General features: G+C 43.8%; 2 protein-coding genes across 6 annotated transcripts; both read right to left on the minus strand.

The window, feature by feature from the left end:
• Positions 1-2,212: 2,212 nt before the first annotated feature.
• baz1b (bromodomain adjacent to zinc finger domain, 1B) lies at positions 2,213-17,631 on the minus strand. 4 transcript variants are annotated; one of them, XM_076101100.1, is made up of 22 exons: positions 16,884-17,631; positions 15,400-15,516; positions 14,214-14,358; positions 13,789-13,981; positions 13,389-13,510; positions 13,031-13,228; positions 12,742-12,930; positions 11,330-12,638; positions 11,015-11,176; positions 10,592-10,730; positions 10,374-10,501; positions 10,076-10,190; positions 9,889-9,987; positions 9,402-9,579; positions 8,317-8,502; positions 7,980-8,127; positions 7,550-7,693; positions 7,240-7,387; positions 6,964-7,079; positions 5,392-5,531; positions 5,172-5,281; positions 2,213-4,971 (listed from the first exon to the last, which is right to left on the minus strand). In XM_076101100.1, the coding sequence occupies exons 1-22, from the start codon at positions 17,000-17,002 to the stop codon at positions 4,278-4,280; spliced, it is 4,899 nt and encodes a 1,632-aa protein (XP_075957215.1). In that variant the 5' UTR covers positions 17,003-17,631; the 3' UTR covers positions 2,213-4,277. The 4 variants fall into 4 exon arrangements, with proteins under 4 accessions (XP_075957215.1, XP_075957214.1, XP_075957217.1 ...); XM_076101099.1 differs by having other exon boundaries at positions 10,344-10,501; XM_076101102.1 differs by lacking the exon at positions 7,550-7,693.
• A 453-nt stretch (positions 17,632-18,084) lies between these two features.
• bcl7bb (BAF chromatin remodeling complex subunit BCL7B b) lies at positions 18,085-20,421 on the minus strand. 2 transcript variants are annotated; one of them, XM_076101103.1, is made up of 6 exons: positions 20,254-20,421; positions 19,677-19,752; positions 19,470-19,557; positions 19,152-19,310; positions 18,885-18,988; positions 18,085-18,743 (listed from the first exon to the last, which is right to left on the minus strand). In XM_076101103.1, exons 1-6 carry the CDS (start codon positions 20,364-20,366, stop codon positions 18,672-18,674), a joined length of 612 nt encoding a protein of 203 aa, XP_075957218.1. In that variant the 5' UTR covers positions 20,367-20,421; the 3' UTR covers positions 18,085-18,671. The 2 variants fall into 2 exon arrangements, with proteins under 2 accessions (XP_075957218.1, XP_075957219.1); XM_076101104.1 differs by lacking the exon at positions 20,254-20,421 and adding an exon at positions 19,926-20,073.
• Positions 20,422-21,022: the final 601 nt, after the last annotated feature.

The raw sequence follows: 21,022 nt of genomic DNA on the forward strand, positions 1-21,022 counted from the left end.
AATTCATCTGGAGTCTTGTTTGTGTCAAACGGATGAATGTAAATCCAGTATTCACTCCCTTTTTAGCTCTGTTTTGGTCTCCATCAACTCCTGAGGGAAATGTCTGGCTCTTTAGCTGTCAAATTCTCCATTATGTTCACAAGGTAGTCTCTAACTGCGTCTTATCTGTTGTTTGGTGCTCAGCCGGTAGTGTAGAGTAAGTCTTCAGAGCCTTTTTACTGCAGTCGAAAAACAACATTTTGAGAGCAGTGAATGTGAACCAAAACTGTAACGGTAAAAGGCGGGACGGCTACACAATGAGCTGAAACATGATATAAAGCTCTGTAAAGCTGAGAGGAGCTGCAGAGTTGGCTGACTTAACCACAAGCGATGCCTTTCACGTTGTCACTAATAAAAATAATAGATTGTACAGCGATTAACGATAAATTATACTGCTCTCCAACAGGTTGGAGTCCTCTGCTTCTTTTATTAATATGTCATTATTTTCACTCTGGCAAAGTTTTTCCACGTTCCACACAAAATGGACAAAAGTGTGAATCTTCTCAGTCATATTTAACGTGTTTGCATGCTAATATTCGCTAAGTAGCGCTAGCAAAGTACAGATGAGGCTACTGTCATTGTTTGCAGGTATTTGGTCCTAAACTAAAGTATTGGACACATTTCAACCTAATGCTGGTGCCAGGAAAAGTACAAGGGTTTTACCAAAATGTTTCATCCTGAAAGAGGGCATACATGTCTGCAGCAAGTTTCCTCATATAGGATTCTTTCAGATCATGTAACTGTGTAACTATTTCTGAGCCTCTAAGTCTTGCTACTTAGATGATGTCTTTTTTTACCTCAACAGGGAGTAGAAGTTTGGTGATTAATGAATGTCTCAACTGTGTTTCACTGCGTAGGATGCACTGTGTGAGGAATGAACAATACTTAAAACACCTTTCATGGTTTGGAGAGACCCTGATAAATCTTCTGAAGACTTCTAAAAGTTAATACATCACGACTGTATTGTATTATTCAGGTTAACAATGCGTTCTTGAATACTAAAGAGGCGTGAGTTCACTGGAAGTTCACTCAAATCATGCAAGTGAGTTCAAGCAAATGTTCGGTTTGTTTTGGCTCCATTTCCCCAAACCAGTCAGCCACTGAAAAGTGTCTGTCACAGCGACTCTGCAGTCTGCAGTGAGACTCAGAAATAACAACAAAAGCTGCCATTTTCCTCCCAACGCCTCGGGGCACGTGACTCACGATGTCCTCAATCTGTCATCAACTTCTTCTCTTGTGGGTCAAGAACACGGACCTGTAGTCCTCCGTCTTCTTTTGTGGCTCAAAATGCTGCCAGTTGCAAAGGCTTCCGGGGAAGATGGACACGAACGACACGCTTTCATTTTAACATACAGAGATATGAGCAATGTGTTTAAAAAAAACATGTCTGCATTCTTATTTCCAAAATAAATTTTATTTCTATGTTTATAATAGCTGAATCCAGCCGTCACTGTGTTTGAACGCTCACTAATCAAGTGCTACGTTTCCACTGACTTTTCACATCTCAGCCCTAAACACCTGTTGCCAAATTACAGATGGCTCCGCCGCTGTCAGCACTTCTTGCTGTCCTCCTTGCGCTCTCCTCTGCTCCATGCATCCCGGACACACCCTTTGTATAATATTCATACTCTATATAACTTTGGGACTTCCCAGTTCCTTAAGTTATCTTTGCTGCCACCTATCACCTGTACGGGCACATGTTTGTGGAGAGAGCTCCCTGTGAAACCTGCTACTACCGACTGCAGCTAAATCTTTATTTTGGTCTATAAGAAGCCAAACTCAATGGCAGTCTAGTCTAGATTCGGTAATAACTTTGTGTAAATATCTTAAGTTTCTTGTGTCCTCAGCTTTCTATTGGTCTTTTCTGTAAACAGAGTGAATTGAGGATATTAATATTGTTTCTTAAGGTTCAATATGACGTGAGTTATAGAGCCCGAGTTGTGTGATTAAGGCCAAACTCAATCATCACAAGCTTAACATTTTCCACAAAATGTTGTCATGGCATAATTATAAGTCCAAGTTGCTCAGCCTCCTTTTGTAAATATTGAAGACATTTCTCCTCCGTAACATCACTTTTGATTGCGTTTCAACACAAACAGATTTGAAGCTAATTTGGCTTCTATTAGAAGCTGGAGATGCTCCTGAGAAAAGAGTCCACATCAGAGAGTAAGACCATGTTTGATATTTTATTAAAAAGTAAAAGTAGACACCAGTCGACAGTCACGGCTAACCCGTTTTCCTCCACAATCATTGTCTTATTACAAGGCTTTACAGATGGCAGTGATGTCTGTGTCTGACCAGGGGGACGCTCATCGGCTCAAATAACACAGGGAGAACTACGGTCTTCGTCCATAGCCTTTATTGGAAATTCTTTACAAGTGAATGCTCCTAACCTGCCCAAACCCAGCTTTAGACTATAAATATATATATATAAAAAAAAAGGAAGTGTAAAAGACTTTTTTGCAGTTCCCCAAAGAACAAAGAAAGCATTTACAGTCAGGTCTCAACTTGAGAAGGGCAGTCACCTTTTTGTTTGTTCGTAGAAATGTCAAACAATTACAACAGTGATTTAAACAATTTGTGAATCGTGTCGGGAACAAAGCTGGATTTAAACAAAAATGGGGGGGGGGGGGGACAATCGGTGGCCAAGTGAAATCACAGCACAGAGGAGAGGTCAAACCAACCACAGCCTCATCAGTATACATATACATCGCTGGCAACCTCACCACACAAACGTCTGCACATCCCAAAAAAAAAAGAAAAAAAAAAAAAAAAAAAAAGGGTTTTTGTTAAGTCGTGACTGTGTGGAAGTTATTACAAAAACAAGTTGTAGAGCCAAGACACACCAGCGCCATGGAGCTCCCTCTGTCCTTTGATGAGCAGAGTCACAGCAGCAGCGTCATTGCACTGCTGGGAAGAAGAGTGCTCAGAGAGCAGGAGGAGAGCACCACCTGGTGACTGAGCCAGGACATGCAGGGAAGCCTTCACTCGCCTTTCCACCCTCAATGTGTGTGTCACTAAATACAATTTAAATGGAGCGACTTAACGTTTTAGTTACAAAATGTACAAGTGACTCGATTATTTCTGCCGTGTTCTCGTCATTGACTGGGAGAGCCCCCCCGGTTATTCAAAACCGTGCCGTTTATTTGATGTGATTAAGATCAACAAGTTATCATTTACAATACCAAATAAAAATGTGCAAAAAATATCAAATATTCAAAAAAATGCCCATTTTTTGAACAAATGTCACATTTGTTGCTTTGAACACTGTTTACAAATGTTTATGCACATCATTTCAACAAAGTCTGGTCCTGCAGCTGCTGGCATAATAATAGGTGCACTTTACACAGGAGTGTAAACTGGTGGCCCGTTGAGGTACCGGTTCTTTTTTAAAGTGGCAGGGCACCACAGAGGAAAGGCTGCTCAGCTCTACACGCCAAGAACCAGACTCCAAATCCGGTCCGTGTTTTTGAAAACATCTTGGCACCAAGAGAGCCGAGAAGGAGCTCGTGTTCTAGCACGAGAGCGACGCGACTACACGTGTGACCTGAAGTGTCGACCCAGCTTTTGACACTAAATCTGCACCTGGGCTGGGAAAATAAAAAAAAATTCTAAAACTAGTAAAAATACTATCAAGTTTAACTATAGACTGTCATTTGAACCAAAGAGAATCTTGGTGTCAAGATGCTTAGTAGTAAGAGTGATTTACAGGTGAGAGGAGAAAGTCATAATCAGTCATCTGCGTTGTTTTTAAACAAAAAGATTTCCTAGAGGGTTTCGGCTACATGGACACCATCTCTTTAACTGACAACATTAAGTCAAATTAAACGTGTGAATGTGTGTGTGAGATGTTGTCAACTTGGAACAGAAAGTCAGATCAAAGAGTCTTAAGAGCTACAAGGACCCACCTATTATCTCAGATGTCTTACTTTTCTTTGTTGAAAAAGAAGAAAAAAAATAATCACCTATATTAAACATGTTACAAATATAAATCAGTTTTCTTTTGTCGTTTTTCAAAATATGAACAGAAATTCAATAACACAAAAAAGTCCTTCTGAGGATTAAGTCCCGCTGGCTGTGAGGAGGAGGAGATGAAGGGCTCTTGATAATTTTTAGAAAAGCGGGACAGAAACTTTAAAGCAAAGAGACGACAAAAAAAAAAAGAAAAGAAAAAGCACCCTGGACTTCATGAGCGTTTCTGTCGCTTGGAATGTCGCTGCTTGCTGGACCGGTCCTCTTCACTGCGCGCCCCGCCGGCATCGCCCCGGCCCCCCCCGCTGACGAGTTCTCTGCGTGTCCCGCTCGCCATCGCTATCTTCCTCCCTGTAATCCTTCTTGCCTGAGGTGGTGGAGGTCCTCTTACTCCTCCTCCTGCCATCATCATCATCATCCTCCTCCTCCTCCTCCTCATCATCATCATCGTCCTCCTCCTCCTCCTCCTCCTCCTCACCACTCTCGCTCTCCTCTTCCCTCCGTCCTCGAACATTTCTGGTTCTCTTTCTGTTCGATTTGCCGTTCTGCATCTTCTTTTTTGGTTCCTCCTCCTCCTCCTCCTCCTCCTCCTCCTCTTCTTCCTCCTCCTCATCATCATCTTCTTCTCCTTCCTCCTCCTCCTCCTCCTCCTCCTCTTCAGATGTTACAGGGGCTTGGCTGATGCGTTTGCGTGAACGCCGGCGGAGGTAGCCGAGGCCAGGCAGCAGCTTCTGCAGCAGCTCGGTGAACGTCTGCTCCGTCTTCACCATGCAGGAGAGCACCGTGCTGCCCTGCTGGTTGTACTCCTCTGCGTTGGAGAAGACGAGTTTCAGGTCTTCCAGGAAATCCTGGGCGCTGCGATACGAGCCCTGGCTGAATTTCCCGAGCATCGTTTGGAAATCCATGGGCTGGGAGATGATGTCCAGGTAGTCCTCTGCCTCCTCCACGGACACGGGCTCCCTGTGAAAGAGGAGCACAGCGTGAGAGGAGAGCCACGTTAGATCATCATCATGGTGTCTGAAGATTTGGTGCCTCTACAGATATTTCTATTAGATTATTAGAACTTCTGGGTGGAAACACTGGTCTTGCACATGCAAGTATTTGCTGCGGCTCCATAATAAACTGAATGTCCATTCAAAGGGATCGTGTTCTCTGCTCACCTGAACGGCCAGCTGTAGCGGAATTTCGCCAGTTTCTTGAGGATTTCCTCGCACCTCTCCAGCTCCAGCACCTGCCGGCGCACAACTCCTGTTTGGGAACTCTGTCGCACCTGCAGACATCACACACACACAATTACAACAACACTTCACACTTCATTCCTTAATACGTCTAAGAGTTAAGACGTAGCTTCTGTACGAGGGAGTCCTGCTGCTTTCTCACCAGTTCGTCGATGTCTGCGGGGCTGTTGGGGCCGGCCCTCTGTTTGCTGCTCTGACTACTTGAAGACGACTGCTTCTTGGGTTTACTTTTTGAAATCTTCTGCCGAGATGAAGACTGCTTATTTTTCTTCCTTGGTCTCACTGTAAAGAAATAATGGAGAGGGGATCAAGACAAGAAGAGGTATAAAAACATCTGAAATAACCAAAGTTACACAACCTGCAGTTAGGCATTAAATCCCTTTCAAACAATATCTCCATTACAATGATGACCCAACTGTTCTCTATAGTTTTATTTGAAACAACTCAATCATAGGGTGCAATGCCGTGAACTGTGACGAAGTGTCACTCTAGAAATGAGAAAGATTCTTAGGATTCTCTCTTGAACTCTTCAGCATTGATGCATCAAACTTCCTATTCGTTATCCTTGACGTGCCGGCTTGAAACGACAGCGTGGATCATCCTGTCGCATACTCGGAGGGAAGCCGGAGTGAAACGAGGCTTCAAAGCAAAAGGTCCAGACAAAAGAGAGCGGGGCCGTAACTCCCCGTCAGCATTCCTCTCATTCCATACATGCAAACTCATAAGAGGTGACAAGCACCGAAACCCTGTCGGGAGGAGAACTTCATTTTAAATATGAGCTTTAAAATGTAGCAGTCTGGTGTACTCTGAGGAGAAAATTAAGTAATAAGACATTTACTTTAAGCAAAAAACTAATTTATTATTCAGTTATTAATCAGTATTTCCGCTCTATTATTATTAACCTTTATTTAGACAAAATCCATTGAGACCGAGGTCTCATTTTTAAATTTTTGCTGTAGTTCATCTCCTTGGAGATGAGGCTGCATTCAGCATACCCTGCCTTATCAATGTATTTAAAACACTGTGACAGCAGGAAGCTGTACTCACGTCCATTTAGACCTCCACCTTTATCCAGGCCCCGCTCCACTCACAGCTCAGCCCTGCATCAAGCTGCGCTCCACAACCAGCCTCCTCTTCATTAAGCTCTTTGACCTCATTATCTCATCAGTATCTGGGCCTCATTCTACTTTGATTTTTAAAAAAAAAACAACCTGCAACCAGATCCTTTGGTGTTCCGGTTTAACGTTAATAACTGACCGTGTGAATTGAACCGGAACACGGGGGGGGGGGGGGGGGGGGGGGGGGGGCTGCATGTTTCATCACGTTACAATTCTTTATGACGAACGTCAACAGTCGACAAAGTCCCGCATGCAGAGGACGTTAACTTAACCCAGCAAGTATGAACGCAACTTAAACTGTAACGGAGGGAAATGAAGACGCTGTAGACAGCTTAACGCTGATTGGCTAAGACTAGACAAGTCACATCAAAGATGTTTTATTGCGAAGATCACAACATCACCTTTTCTCCTTCTCTCACTCCAATCTGAGAAATGCTGGCTTTTAATACAAAACGCAACGCATTGATGACGCAAAGATTCCAGTCTGGAGTTGGTCCATAGAAGTCAAAAGAGACGGAAACATGGACTTCTTCTGGTTGAAACCCTTATGGTGAACCATCAGAATCTGGACTAAATCCTCTCTTGCTGGTACTCACAGCAGTGACCCATGGCTGTGTAGTCATTCTCTTCCTCTTCCTCCTCATCTTCCTCAGACTCCTCCTCTTCAGACTCCTCCTCGTCCTCTTCTTCATCCGTGTCTTGGTTGTAGTTTCTACAACAGAGAGGTTGATAATCAAAAAATTACAAAGAGAACATTATCTGTAGTTATAATTATAATGATAAGTACCATATTTTCTCGTGAGTTTTGAAAACCTAAACCGATAAGTTAGTCATTGAAGAAAAATATGACAAAGTGTGAGGCAGACGGTCACCTTGAACGGGAGCCACGCCTGGAGACAGTGGGCTGGCAGGCCGGACACAGCCACTCTCCGGTAGGGATGCCGTACAGGGCCGGCCGCAGACAGAACAGGTGGAAGGCCTTGTTGCACTCGTCACAGAGGATAAGTTTCTCATCATCACCTGGAGGAGATCGACATGTAAATCTTAGCTCTGAGCTAAAGACGTTCAGTATGACAATATTTTTGTTTCTGTCTTCACTCCCTGAAAGGCCAACAACATTTGTGTGCAGCTGTGCAAGTAAACAAGTTGTCTTTTATCGTCATCTTATCACTACAGGTTCACCTGTTGGCCTGCGGAGCTGGCTGCTCTGTATGTAGACCTGCCTGACATTACTAGTCTTTCCTGCTCTGAGTCTGTCCCTGCTGCCCTGTTTGGATCTGGGTCCAGACTCCATCAGCTTCAGCACAGACGGGTCATGCTTGAGCACTAGACAGGGAGCAGAAGGGTAGTAGAGGAGCACTGCAACTCAATAATTCAGCACACCTATCAAGTACGGACTGACTGTTTCTTTACGAGGAAAAACAGAAGGAAACCATATTTATTAGACAGGAGACAGTAGAGGTGCTGGAGTTCTGTTTTGAACGAAGAAAGCCGCGTTATAACAAAAGCATTTCTATTCCAATAAAAGGCATAACGAATGCTCTTATTTCTATTGCTCCAATTCCTTTCTTTGAGACCAAAAGAGCGAGACAGCAGCTGAAAACAAGCCTACCTTTCCTGCGACAGACTTTGCAGCGAGCGTTCTCTGCAGACATGTCCCACTTTATGCAAGCGTCCAGCATCCCCAGCAGGACGTGCATGCGGGAGAAGGTCTGGGCCTCTCGGAGGCCAGTCTTCCACTTCTCGACCGCGGTCGCCACCTGACAGGAACAAAGCACAGACTTGTTTAAACTCGCGTGAAGAAAGACTTGAATAGTGGTAGCTCTGCCTGTAATATTCAGTGTGTTTCATGAGCAAACTTCAGCATCTTAACTTTAATTTTGTTGTTATGTGGGCCATCTAATATTGACTTAAAACTGAACTTGAACACTGAAACTGGGTTCTCTTACCCTGGCCTCTTCCGCCAGTCTCTTCTCGTCGTCCACCTCCTCGGCCTTGCTGCTTTCCTCCCCTCCTTGCTTTTTCTTCTTCTTCTGCTTCGGGGCCATGAATCCCTGCAGGAACTTTTTGATGACACAGTCCTGAATGGTGATGATGCACTCACCAAAGTCTTTCAAGTTCTCCGTGTCTTTCAACTGTGAATAGGAGGAAGGAAACGTTATGAATCACAACGTTCAGTGGACAAATCAGAAATAATATATTTCACAGTATAATAAAAACAGGCTGTTTTACAAACATAGTATGATATAATAAAACTAGTGCTGGGCAAGTTAATTTTAATTTAATTTTTTTTTAATTGAAAGACAAGAGACAATACATATACATAACAACAAGAGGATGACAAGAACAGTGGGATAAAAGCCAGCAAACATCCTATAGTCAGTCATTTTAGTGCACCTATATGCTGAAATTCACGGTAAACGCATTTAAACGGCACAGATCGGGAGCGAGCGAACGACTTTGAAAGTTAGCGGAAAGATTAACGTGAGACAACATCCGGTTTCTTCAGACGAACATCCGGTTTTCAGAATAAGATGCCAACAAAGTATGAATTATATTCACATTTAGTATAAAACATGCTACCTGCATCTCGTGAACCAAATGTTATTGCCCTTTTGTTCATATAGCAGTACTTTTAAAATAAAAGTGCGCAATACACTACTTTTGAATTCATTTTTGAACTTTGCCATAACAATGCGATTAATCGCAAAAAATCCATCCGATTAGTCGCGATTAAATATTTTAATCGTTGCCCAGCACTAAATAAAACCTTTTAAAGTTGTATGATAGTTTGTGTGCACCATCAATCCTTAAAAACTAGGGCAACCAGTTTAACCCAATAATTATATATATACATGAATTACCAAATCACTTGTCCGAGTAGACTTATCTGCATAATCAAAATGCCAATAAGTTTATCACATTATGCTTGATGTCTACAGCCTGACACGGTACTACAAACTCCCTTAAACCGGACGATTAATAATCTTCAGTGAACATTAATATTGATATTGTAACCAGACAAACTTATTACCTGCTCTTCGATGTCCACGTTGTCGTCCAGGTATCCCAGGCCTCCCTTCTGGAGCCGTGAGGCTACCTCTTGGATGTCACTGCGCAGGTAATTGAGCAGCTCTGTGAAGCCGTCGCAGGTCCTGAGGCCCAGTTTGGCCTTACGGGTCAGATGGACCGAGTGGAGGACGTCCTGGTACCTGAAACAGGGAAGAGACGGCTTCATATTTTCTCCATCACTGCTGCATTGTTAAAAACGATCTCATCTGTTTTGCCCGCTTCTTTTCATTGTTCATACTTTTTGTAGACGCTCTGGTGGTTCTGTATTCACTTAAACAACTTAACAAGCTTGCTGCTGCTATTAATACCAACACAACAAATGATCATTTCAAAATAAAGGCATATCTGTGCAAACTGAATGTAAAAGCTTTAAATAGCACAGCTGGCAATGCTTTAGCTGTACACACGTTTGTTAAAGATATTATCTCTTATAATGAGAGAGCATGCACCTGCTTTGTATCTTCGACTTCAGTGCACTCTCTCGAACGCCCTGAGGATGAAGACTCTCCACTAGCTCCTCCAGCTCAGCTGCATTGTCACAAACAAACCTGTATTCAAGAGGCAGAATATTAGAATGGAAGATCGTGTAAAAAGAAAAGGATAAAAAGAAAGAGAAGACAGAAACAAAGCTCTCACCAGAGGTTCTGTCCTTGGTTGGGAATAGTAGTTTCTATGCAGATGTCTGCCGCTGCTCCATGCTGGGGTCCCTCACTTATAGCACCGTCTATGCTGCCATCGTCTTTTTCAGCTCCTACAAAATAAACATTCATTATCCAAGACCAAAATGACCAATTATGTCCACACACAAAACTCCACACCAAGCAGAGCGAGATTGCAGAATTGATGCCACCATTTGTTTTTTTTAACATTTCAATGAAGGTAACTTACACTAAAGTTACTGTACCTTGTGAATCATGAGTAGCGGCCGACTCACCCTCCTCTTCCACCTCGGGCTCGGCTGGTTTGTCCTCGGGTGGAGGGGTGAAGCTGTAGTCGATGCTTTCATGCACCCAGCCTTTCTCAATGTACAGACCAGGAACCACGTCAGAGAACAGCCAGTATCTGAACAAAGGCATCCAGCAACCATGGTTATCATTTACTTTGTTCTACAAATTCACATTTATCTGAGTAGAAACGGTGTTCAGCACTGACCTGTTGTGGTTTCTGTCAGTTCCCAGTGGGGACCTGCGCGTGACGAGTCTGGCTTTGGTTATTCCATCCTGAAAGGCCCTTTCTACAGAAGCCCTCTGCTTACGCATACGCTCCTCCTCAGCCTCCTTCTCCATGCGCTCTTTGGGGAAATAACACAGAAACAAATAAGAGTGAGGTATAGCAACTTAAAAACTATAAAGTAATTAACAGTAGACTGTCTGGCTTTGCTCTAAAATATCTCAGTGGTGGAAAGACAAAACACAGAGGATTGGTCCTCTGTGTTTGGTCCTCTGTGGTCCTCTGTGGTCCTCTGTGTTCTGGGTCCTCAGTCCTATCAAGCTCGTCAGTTAACCAACTTGCCTTCTTTTTAAATAGCACATTTTGAAATGGATCAACAGCTCAACTCCTTGCTACAAAGTTTACCTTTGTTCTGTCGGTCCATCTCCTCCTTGTCCTTCTTGGCCTGCATGGACATCAGCCGCCGGCTCTTCACTGAGCTCATCATGTCCTCTGGCTCCGGTTCTGGCTCTACCTTTACTTCTTTTTTGATCTCCTTCTTAGCAGCTCCCTCTTTCTTTTTCTCACCTTTGAGCCCAGAAGAAAAAAAAAAATGATGTATTGGTACCATCAATAAAAGACTAATGCAGAGCTGAAGGAAGATTTAACAATAGAAATGATAAAAACATATTTTTAACATTAAAAACAGCAGGAGGAGCTCTCCGGCTAACCCCCGCCTACCTTTGCCCTCCATCTCCTTTCGCATCTGCTTCTCGGCCTTCTTGCGGTCGTTGACCTCTTTCAGCATTGCCAGACGCTCCTTCCACACCTCGGCTGACCGTTGCTGCATGGCGTCGACGTGGTCTTCAACCGAGTACGTCATGAGTATGCGGTGGCACAGTGCCACCAGCAGGCTGACCTTCTCCTCGGGGCTCAGCTCAAACACCTCGATTGTCTCGAGCTTCTCCAAGAACTCGCTGGTCACCACATCGTCGAAGCCGCCCAAAGCCCCCGTGTCCACCGAGCCCTGGTTGCTCTCCTCCCCGTGGGCGTCGCACGGCCGCAGGCACAACCGAGCCAGCTCTGAAACCGAGTGCATGGTGAGCGGGATCTCGGATAACGGCATGTCGAGCTCGCTGTAGCCTTCCGCCAGCTCATCCTGCAGCAGCGTTTGAAGCAGCACCACCAGCACACGGTTCAGGTAGAGGAAGCCGGAGCGTTCGCCTGCCAGTGCCTCCATCAGAGCCACTGCTGTGATGGGATACTGGTCATCGGGCATCAGCAGCCCTGCATAGCACTGCAGGAAGTCCACGACCATAGCCACGTCACCAAACAGGGTGTTGGGCAACCCCTCGGGCATGTCTACGAGCTTGAACACCGGCAGAGTCTTGCCACCTTCGATCTCCTGGTCCTCGTATCTGCGCGATTGTTCGCGGCGGACCAGCATCTCCTTCTCGCGCCTCTCCTTGGCCTTTTCTCGCAGCTTCTCTCGGACTTCCTCGCGCTTCTTCTTCATCTCTTCCTGCTTTTCCTCCTCGCTCATGGCCGCCCACCGCTTCTTCTGCTCCAGCAGCTCCCAGCGTTTCTGCACCAGCTCCTTGAGCTCCTCTGGCAGCCGGTCCCGATCATCTGGGGACAAGGTCTTTGCGGCCTTGGAGATGAGGGAGGAGAGAGAGTTCTTTTTGTCCTCCTTGCCCTTGTTCTCCTTATAGAAACGAAGGAGGTGGAGAGCCATAGGGTGCAGTGGCTTCCCCAGTTTGGGCGTACCCATGCCAGTACTACGGGCTCTCTTCTTAGGGCTCCCAGAGGAGGTGCTCTTCGCCAGATGCAGCAGAGTCATCTGCTTCATCTTCGGCGTCTTGGCGCCAGCTTTACCGTCCTTTTTAGAAGCTTTGAGGACATTCTTATCGCCGCTCTTTCCAGTTTTCTTTCCTTCTTTCTTGTCCCCGGACTTCCTGCCTGATTTTGGAGTGGAGGGAGCCGAGCCTTTGCCTTCTCCTTTCTTTGGAGTTCCAGAGTTTTTCATATTTAGTGGGGCGCCATTCATTTTCTGAAATACAGACAATATGAGCCCATGAAGCTTTTGAAAAGAGATACCCCATCATCATAAAGTAATAACTGACACGCAATAATGTACATACAAGCCAGCTTACCTGCATGTGGCCCCAAATGGTTGGACTAAGGGGCATGCCTAAAGAGTCTTTCTTTCGTCTCCTTTTCTTCTCTCCCTTCTCGTTTCCTGAATCCTCTCCTGGTGTGTCGGGAGTCTTGAGCCTCTTGCTCGGTTTACCCTCTGGAGATAACAAGCTCTTACGCTTTGCGGAGGGATTCTCCGCTAAAAACTTTAGACAAACAAAAAAAGAAGAAAAGTGTGAGACAAAAACAAGCAATATCTTTAAAATTGTCTTATGTAGGAACAAAAAATGACCATGAGCAAATTACCTTGTGTGGATCCAGAAGAAAGTCACTGAATTTGCTGGGCAAGTTAAATTTTTTTACAAGTTCATCTTCAACCACCCAGGGAGCACTCTCGCCCATGCCCAGCCTCAGAGCATAGTGCCTGATGAAGTAGCGCATGATCTCCTTGGTTGGAGGGCGCTCCGTTCTGTAGAGACTGTCCGCCGGGACGTCACTGATCACCTGTGAGACAAGTCGTTGGGGAAGATTCAGCGTCAGCTTCTTTCACAAAATGTCAAACTGTGTAGACCTCAAAAGATCATGAACCACAAATAGAAGTAATATGCTGTCATGGTTTCAAGAGACCAGTTGAGAGACTTTCTCTTGACCACAGGATACAGACCTTATCCTCAGTGATGAGCTTCACGTCGTACTTATGGGGAAGGAATTTGGGCATCACCCATCTCTTCTTTTCTTCCTTCATGGCAGTGGGAAGTTTCCTTGGTGAACGTCGTGCTCGGTCACCTGATAGGTAGTGAAACAATAACATGTAAAAAAGGACCCCTTTTCTCGCCCCAATCGTGTAGAAAAAGTGGCTGAAACTTTGTGAAATAAGTGGAAACTGGGAAAAAGAAAACATTCCGTTTAAAGAAAAAAACTGTTTCTTTGGGCCTACAACCAATGTGCAGTTTAAAAAGGAACACACTGATCATCATTAATCACTATACCACAAGTTTTGTCATATCCATATACGGGCATCAAAACTTTCTGTTTTCACGGTTCATGCAGCGAATGGAACTCACTGAGACTCTCTCTCCTGTTCTCCTCTTCTCTGGGAGGAGGTTCTTTCCTCTGGTTCTCCTGACTTGCGTTCTCCTTGTCGCTGGATGGAGAGTCACAGGCACCTTCGAGCTTCTTCTCCCCAGACTCACCCTCTGGATTTTCAAGGGGATGGATCTTCACCACCTTCACTTGCAAACTTTTGTCCTTCCCCACCTGAAGTGAAGAAGTCTTGTGAGAATCTCAGAACACACCACGAGGAAGTTTTCCTTTAAAAACACCTGCTTTCCACATCACTACCATTGAGGACGGGCAGAACATTCATCTTAACATGTTAATAAGCTCTAGTAAATGCAGCAAAAATGTCAAGTGTCTAATTTGTTGATAAAAATGCAAAATAAAAGATAAATAAAAAAACAAGTTTAGAAATGTAACGGGTCAAACTGACCAGGAAGTCACACTCTTCATCCACAGCATACTTGGTGAGGATTTCCAGCCAGGCCATTTCAACCAGTTTGTCTAAAGACACTGTGTTGTGGTGGACCATCTCCAGGACTGGCTTCTCAAACCACTGGGGATACTCCTCCTGAAGCCTGCACACAGAAAATAAATCAGCATTAAAAAACAAACAAGGTTTAACAGCATATGAAGATAAAAGTGCAACACAGTTAAGTGTCTTGCATTCCCATTGTAGTAAGCTCAGACTATTTTGTAGTAAGCGAGACACTGATTTTAATGCCTTGATGCTCAGCAAACAAGGCCACTGGCATATCAGACAAGCAATTGAATTTTTTTCAAGGGTGTGAAGCAATCTATTCCAGACATGATTTCTTTCACATTGTTTGGATTTCTGCAACGCATTCGTCACCGGGATGAGAGCATTGCATAACTGGACAACAAAGGGCTGGGAGTGACCAGTAGGGGGAGTAAAACCTCCTGGCTGATATAATAAGACAGAGCTTAAACACAGCCTGTGATCCTCAGTGACTTTAGCTCCGGGCAACTGAGCAATGTTCTGCCCCGTCATTGCTGTGAGATCTCCATGGCCACATATATATACGGTTTGGTCCAACGTTCTCTTGCTGACAGCGCACGTACACACAGTATACGCACACCTGGTTGGTGATGAGCGGACTGACAAAGATCAGTTGAACCATTCTACATTTTATATGGCTGTTTTTTTCCCCCATTTTGCAGATCAGGATAAGGAACTCTCACCAGGCCATTGCAGATTCAAGGATGACTCAATCCCACACCCTCTAAATAGAATGAGAGGAGGAGCAGCAGATTTATCCAATCATAGCAAAGCAGCCAGCCTTGTGACCTTCACTGGGAGAGTACGGCTCTTCCGTGATACTACCGAGCTGCTGTCATAGAGGCGAATCTGCTTCTGAGGGCGTCTAAACAACCGGTGGTGGCATAGCTATTTAGAAAATAATGGGAACCAGAGGTTTACTGGGCATCTGAATGCAAAGCACTACCATCTACTGAACTGTACCTGTGTATTCTTCACAGAACTCCATCAACAGCCTATCTGTAGAGGCGTTGGACAACAGAGAGTAGACTAATGGCTCTTATTTCACATGTTGGATAGAATCGTGTAGATGCAAACACAAACAGGGAGTCATACTAACAGTTCGGTGACTTCTTGTTCCTCCTCCCATGCTTCATTGTGCGTGAGTTGACCGCTTCCAGTGCTCTTGCATGTCCAGATGTGTTCACTATACCTCTGCAAGCGTGCCTCATACTCTCTGTAGGCGTTTGGTTAAAGAAATTACAACAGTCATATGGAAACAGTTCTTCCTTATTTAGCCATTTACTTACTAATTACAAGCAAGACACACGTGGTCTGTCGTTGACAGAAATATAGAAAGAAGCTGAGGTCATGGGACAACCAACAAACACAGACATACAAAAACGAAATGCACGGTTATATGCTAAGAACTAAAAAGTATACAAACGGTGTAATTAACAATGCAAAACGGTACAGGGAGCTAGGAACGAATAATGATTGTGATGGAAGCTGGAAAAGAGTCCTAGCTACCTCATGATGAAGAGAAGTTCTGTGGAACACACCTCTACGGGTAGTTAATGGGAGTAGAAAGTTTGACTGTGCTACCACTGAAGACTGCAGTAACTACAACAGTAAAGTGAAGATCCCCGTTACTGTAGATGGGATAGCATGGGGAGGTATAAGTGAGGCCTGCGCTTCACATAGCTGTTCTTTATGAAATGATGACAAATGTCGATGTTAAAACGTTACATAAAAACAGTTGAGTGAACAATTTTGCTATGCCACTGTAGAAATCCAAATCTACTACGACTAATGACAACTTAGGTAACCATAAATACAACTTAGAAGTTAATTTCCACACTGCGTGCGTCACATTGGGTTGTCATAACTGATAGTTGAGGATCTCTGACGTTTAAAGTTTTCACTCAGACACCGAAACAAGTAAAGTCACTTTACTATTACAGCATAACCAAAGCTATTACCAAACATGCTACCATGAATAAACAAACCAATTTGAATCGACTATTGTCCTCTTGTCAAACTCAAAAAGAAATGCACTGGTAGCTAATGCTAGCTATTCTACAGAGGCTAACGTTAAAAGCTAACTCTTACCAGCCGAGCAACATCCTCAGCCTAAGAGAGAAGACGACGGGCTATTGTGATATAATGGGATACCTAACGTTAGCAGCGTGCGAGCTAACCGCGCTAGCATTGGTTGCCGTCAGCGGGGCCGTGGAAGCTGAAAGTGAAAGCACGTCTTTATCGTCTCTCTATATTTAATTAAGCATATATATATTTCCCTATGTGCCACACAAAATACTTTCGCTAGCTTTGGGAAATAGCCAGTTAACTTAGCTGCATTAGCACAGCGGTGTGAACATTAGCTAGCTAGCTAACTTGTCATCAGTGTAACGTTTCACTGTGTACATGCGGGTAAACATTAAATGGGGAAACCGCCAGGTAACATCAAATTAACTTAATTCGCTGGCTTCCCGGTCCTTTGCACGGGATTATGTGGACATCAGTTTAGCCAGGTAGACAAAGTCACGTATACAGCATGCAGAGTGGCTCGATAAGTCTGAGCATCATCACGTTAAAGGATACTCTTTGTTCCTGAAGGCCTCCTTGGTGTGCTCGATGATGTAGACCTCCTCTCCCGGGCCTGGTGGCTCGGCTAGCGGCTTAGTCAGTGGATACGGTTTCCGGCCTAAAAGCGGTGCCATTTCCAAATCCACAGATGGCACGGGGTAGAATGGTAGAATTAAATCTTCTAGTACAATAATATGCAATAATATGTCCTTAGCATGTATGCAAGTGTCCCGCAAATATCTTAGCACGTTACCGCCGGCAGGCCCAGCTCCAACGTGTAGCAGCTAGCTGACTAGCTAACGCAAACGGGCTCAAATGCTATCTCGTTGCAAAACAATAACAGTGCGCTTCTTCTTGCCGCCCGCCTCATCGCATCCTTCTTCTCTCATCTATTAGCGGTGCCATGCTGGTTTTACGCAGTGTCTCAGGTGTAAACCAGGTTGCCGGACTTGTCGCTCGGTATAGTTAGTAAACTTTTAGCTCCTCCGAGTGAACATGTAAGGATGAACCACACCGAACTGCTCAGTTCAGAAGGAGGTATGGCGCGTTGACGACTCCAAAGTCTTTCCAAACTAGGCCTGTTCTCGTTGGATCACTTGTATTCCCCGCGTGTTCGTACTGCCGGAGCTTATTGTTATCGGATAAGATAATTAGCAAGAGCTACAAAAAAAGTAACCTGGATCAATCAAGAGGTTAATTCCTTGTCGAAATGGCGGGAGTTTCTAGTCCACCGGCACACGTCCGTCCGCAATCGGAACTCCGTTTCCCCGGCAGCAAGCAGCGTCGGGAGCACGCCCCGCCCCCTCTCGACGTTCATTGGCTCCCTCAGCAAAGCGCCTTCGTCGAATTGCTCTGAACCGGTCTCTGATTGGCTGATGTGGCCTGTCCGTCACAGTAGAATATCCCCTTCAAATAAACCACGCCCGCATCGAATATAGATGAAAAACTCGAGGTCAGCTGACGACAATAAAGATTATATGATCCATATATCTCATTTATACTAAAATACATTTCAACACTCTGATTATGTATTTGATTAAAATTGTTGTGGAATTAATTCCCTCTTGAATTATTGACTTCATTTCTGAATCCATTGTCTGGTCTCCATTTTGAACATGTCTGATTAAACAATAGGCCCTGCCTTTATAATATAGATATAATAATGAGTGCATACCGATCACAGCATGGACCGCAGGATCAATTAATTGAAATGGAATTGGAAAGTAGCATTTATTATGGTTTACAATGTCGTCAGTTATAAACATGGGCAAATTATATTTTAAATATAAAAAAAAACATTTCCTTGCATACGATAAGCCAAAAGAAACTCTGTTCCAGAAAGTGCCTTGTATTTAATAGAAAAATGGCACATCTAAACATCAATCTGCATAAAGCTACACATTTAACACCTTTTCAAAATGGCCTGTAAACCTCAAAAATAAAGCAATAGGATACATGCAAACATAAAGCTCATCTGCATAACGAGTCAATTGGAAACAGTTGCAGGAAAACATTTACAGCATGTAAATTGAAATACACCGCCTGCAACAGCAGTGACTTGCCACACAAAGTTTGGACAATTCTCCACCATTCATTTCAAAAATCACTTATAACAGCATACTTTAAAGACCTTTAAAAATGAACAAAGATTGAGCTGTAAATACTTTTTTTCCCTCATTTGCTGAAATGTAACAGTTGCGTGAATATGTCAAGAAAACCCTTAGAATATATATATTTTTAAATTGAGCTAATCTGATTGAGGACAGGTACTGTGTGTATTTTGACGAAACTATTATAAATGAGCTATCTCAGAACAGCATTTTCTCCTGTGCAAATCTTCTTTAAAGGCGGTGCTCCTGATTCCTCCAATTCCTCCTGTCGAATAAAAAGGAACACGATGTTACTTAAATGTTCACATACATTTTACACCAAGCTACGGACCGCAGAGATTAAATGATTAATTAATCAAAGAACATTTTTTGGGTTATCCTTCAAAACCGTTTTCAGAAAGTGGACCTGTGTGTCTGGGGTGCTCTGTCGGACTGCTCCTGATGAAAGAAGATCCTCCTTGATGAGTGTGGGAGGCTCATCAGCCCCCTCCTGTCCTAAATGAACCGGCTCTGCATTCACAGGGAAGGGTGGAAATATAACCTCATTAACGCAGCGCTTAGCTCTAGGATGCCATTTTATACTCAAATACAGGATCTATTGTGTGAACCTTAAATTACAGGAATAATGTGTAAAAATTGAGTGTAAATATGCTCCAGAGAGCCATCCACATACCATCCACACTCTCCTGGCCCAGCATTGGTGGCTGAGAGTCCTCAGTCCGGAGGCTGGAGGTGTGTGGAGGGCTGACCTGCTGCGAGCTGGAGGTGCTGCTGCTGTTATCCATTTTAGGCTGGTAGACATCCGACAGAAAGCTCTGGTTGCTGTTTTCATCTGAGGAATAGAGGAGTTGCACTTAACATCTGGGTTTTTTATATTGTTATGTTATATTCTATTTGATGCGTTTGGTTGTGTGATATTTTGACATATACGTAAAGGCCATTATGCATGCCATGGCTCCAGTATTTTATTAAATACAGCCACAAAAGTCACCAGTGAAATCCAGTAAAGAGTTAGCATTTTCCAGGACCACATCTTTCATTCCTCGAGCATCTCCACCTGTGGATTTGGTGCGATATATCTGATAAGAAAGAGGGGATGTAAAATAAAAATAAAAAAATCAGACAACTGATGCCACAACATTCATTGAAGTAAATCCTTAAAATGATCGTGGTATTTTTACGTGGCAGAGGCCCCTACCTGCTTTGTTTCTGTTACTGGCACCCACTTGAATATGCGTAAGGATGTGTCCCCAACTGTCACCCATTTCTTCTCCCTGGGAATGAAATGAGTTCAGACATTATTGTTTTAAAATGAGCTCAATGTAGGTCCAACGCCACACCGTCCGCTTTAATAGCATTAGTCTGTAACGTGGGGCTACGTGCTCGTGTCCTTTTCTGCCCACAGCAGAGAGATGACAGCTACATCAAAATATCCTGCTATGCTCACTTTACAGCCATCGTTTACTTTAGGTGACGTGCGCGTGTAAAGCCCGCGAGGACGGATGTCCAAATGTGCTCGTGGACGTCCCTGTTGTGTGACTACGGGACGGCCGCTACATTACGGCGGCATGTGAGGCTGTGGCCATATTGACAGCTCTTGGCAGAAAAAAACTCAGTTAGCTCCGCCTCTCCTGTCAAGCCGGGGCATTGATTGGTCGGCAGCCCCGTCAATCATCTAACTTTTCCGACTGAAGTTTGTTGAGCGACGCAGCAGATATCAGGCTACAGTCACTAATACATTCCCCTCCATATTGTCCCCCGGACAGCCTACGTACCATTTGCGCACCTTCTCGATGGCCGCCAGGACCTTTTTAATGTCATCTTTAGCCCGACTTCGGGTCTCAGCGCGGCCTGTTCGTCCCGACATCTTGATGCTGTTATGATTCATCTACAGATGCATCTGAAAACTTCAAGACCAAGCCCCAGTCCTCCGTTACAGTGGTAGTCTCGCGAGATTTCATCGTCTCATTTTTTTTTAGTTTCTCTTTTTTTTGGGCTTGATCCTCCTCAGTATGCTGCTCATACTGTATTTACTGTAATCATTGGGTGCGCACATTTTGTGTTATTATTTTTTTTTTCTATATGTATTCATCTGGGTTGGAAGTTGCTATTCACAGTGCATGTATTCATATACTTAAGTACAATTTTGAAGTACTTCTACTTTACCTGAGTATTTCTATTTTATGCAACTGTATACTTATACGCCAATACAATTCAGCAATATTGGACCATAAATCTAATAATATGATAATGAGTATACTTTAGGTACATTTAGGTACTTTTGTACTTTTACTTAAGTGGGATTTTAAAGGCAGGGCATTTATTTATTATGGAGTATTTTTAAACTGTGCTTCTGGTACATACCTTTTATTTAACTGTTTAAATAACGTCCAGGTGGTCCCTTTGCTATTATATCTTTTTTTTGTGCTTTGTTTTTTTTTGTATTTTTGTGAATGTGAAAAACTGGATTTTCCTTTACTAATGTGTTTATGTCGACAAAAGCTTGGTTAAATGTACACTATAGTTTTGACTCCTGGTTCCCAT

This window comes from Anarhichas minor, unplaced genomic scaffold (assembly GCF_050575085.1).
Source record: "Anarhichas minor isolate MPS153535 unplaced genomic scaffold, ASM5057508v1 ptg000026l, whole genome shotgun sequence".
NCBI lineage: Eukaryota > Metazoa > Chordata > Actinopteri > Perciformes > Anarhichadidae > Anarhichas > Anarhichas minor.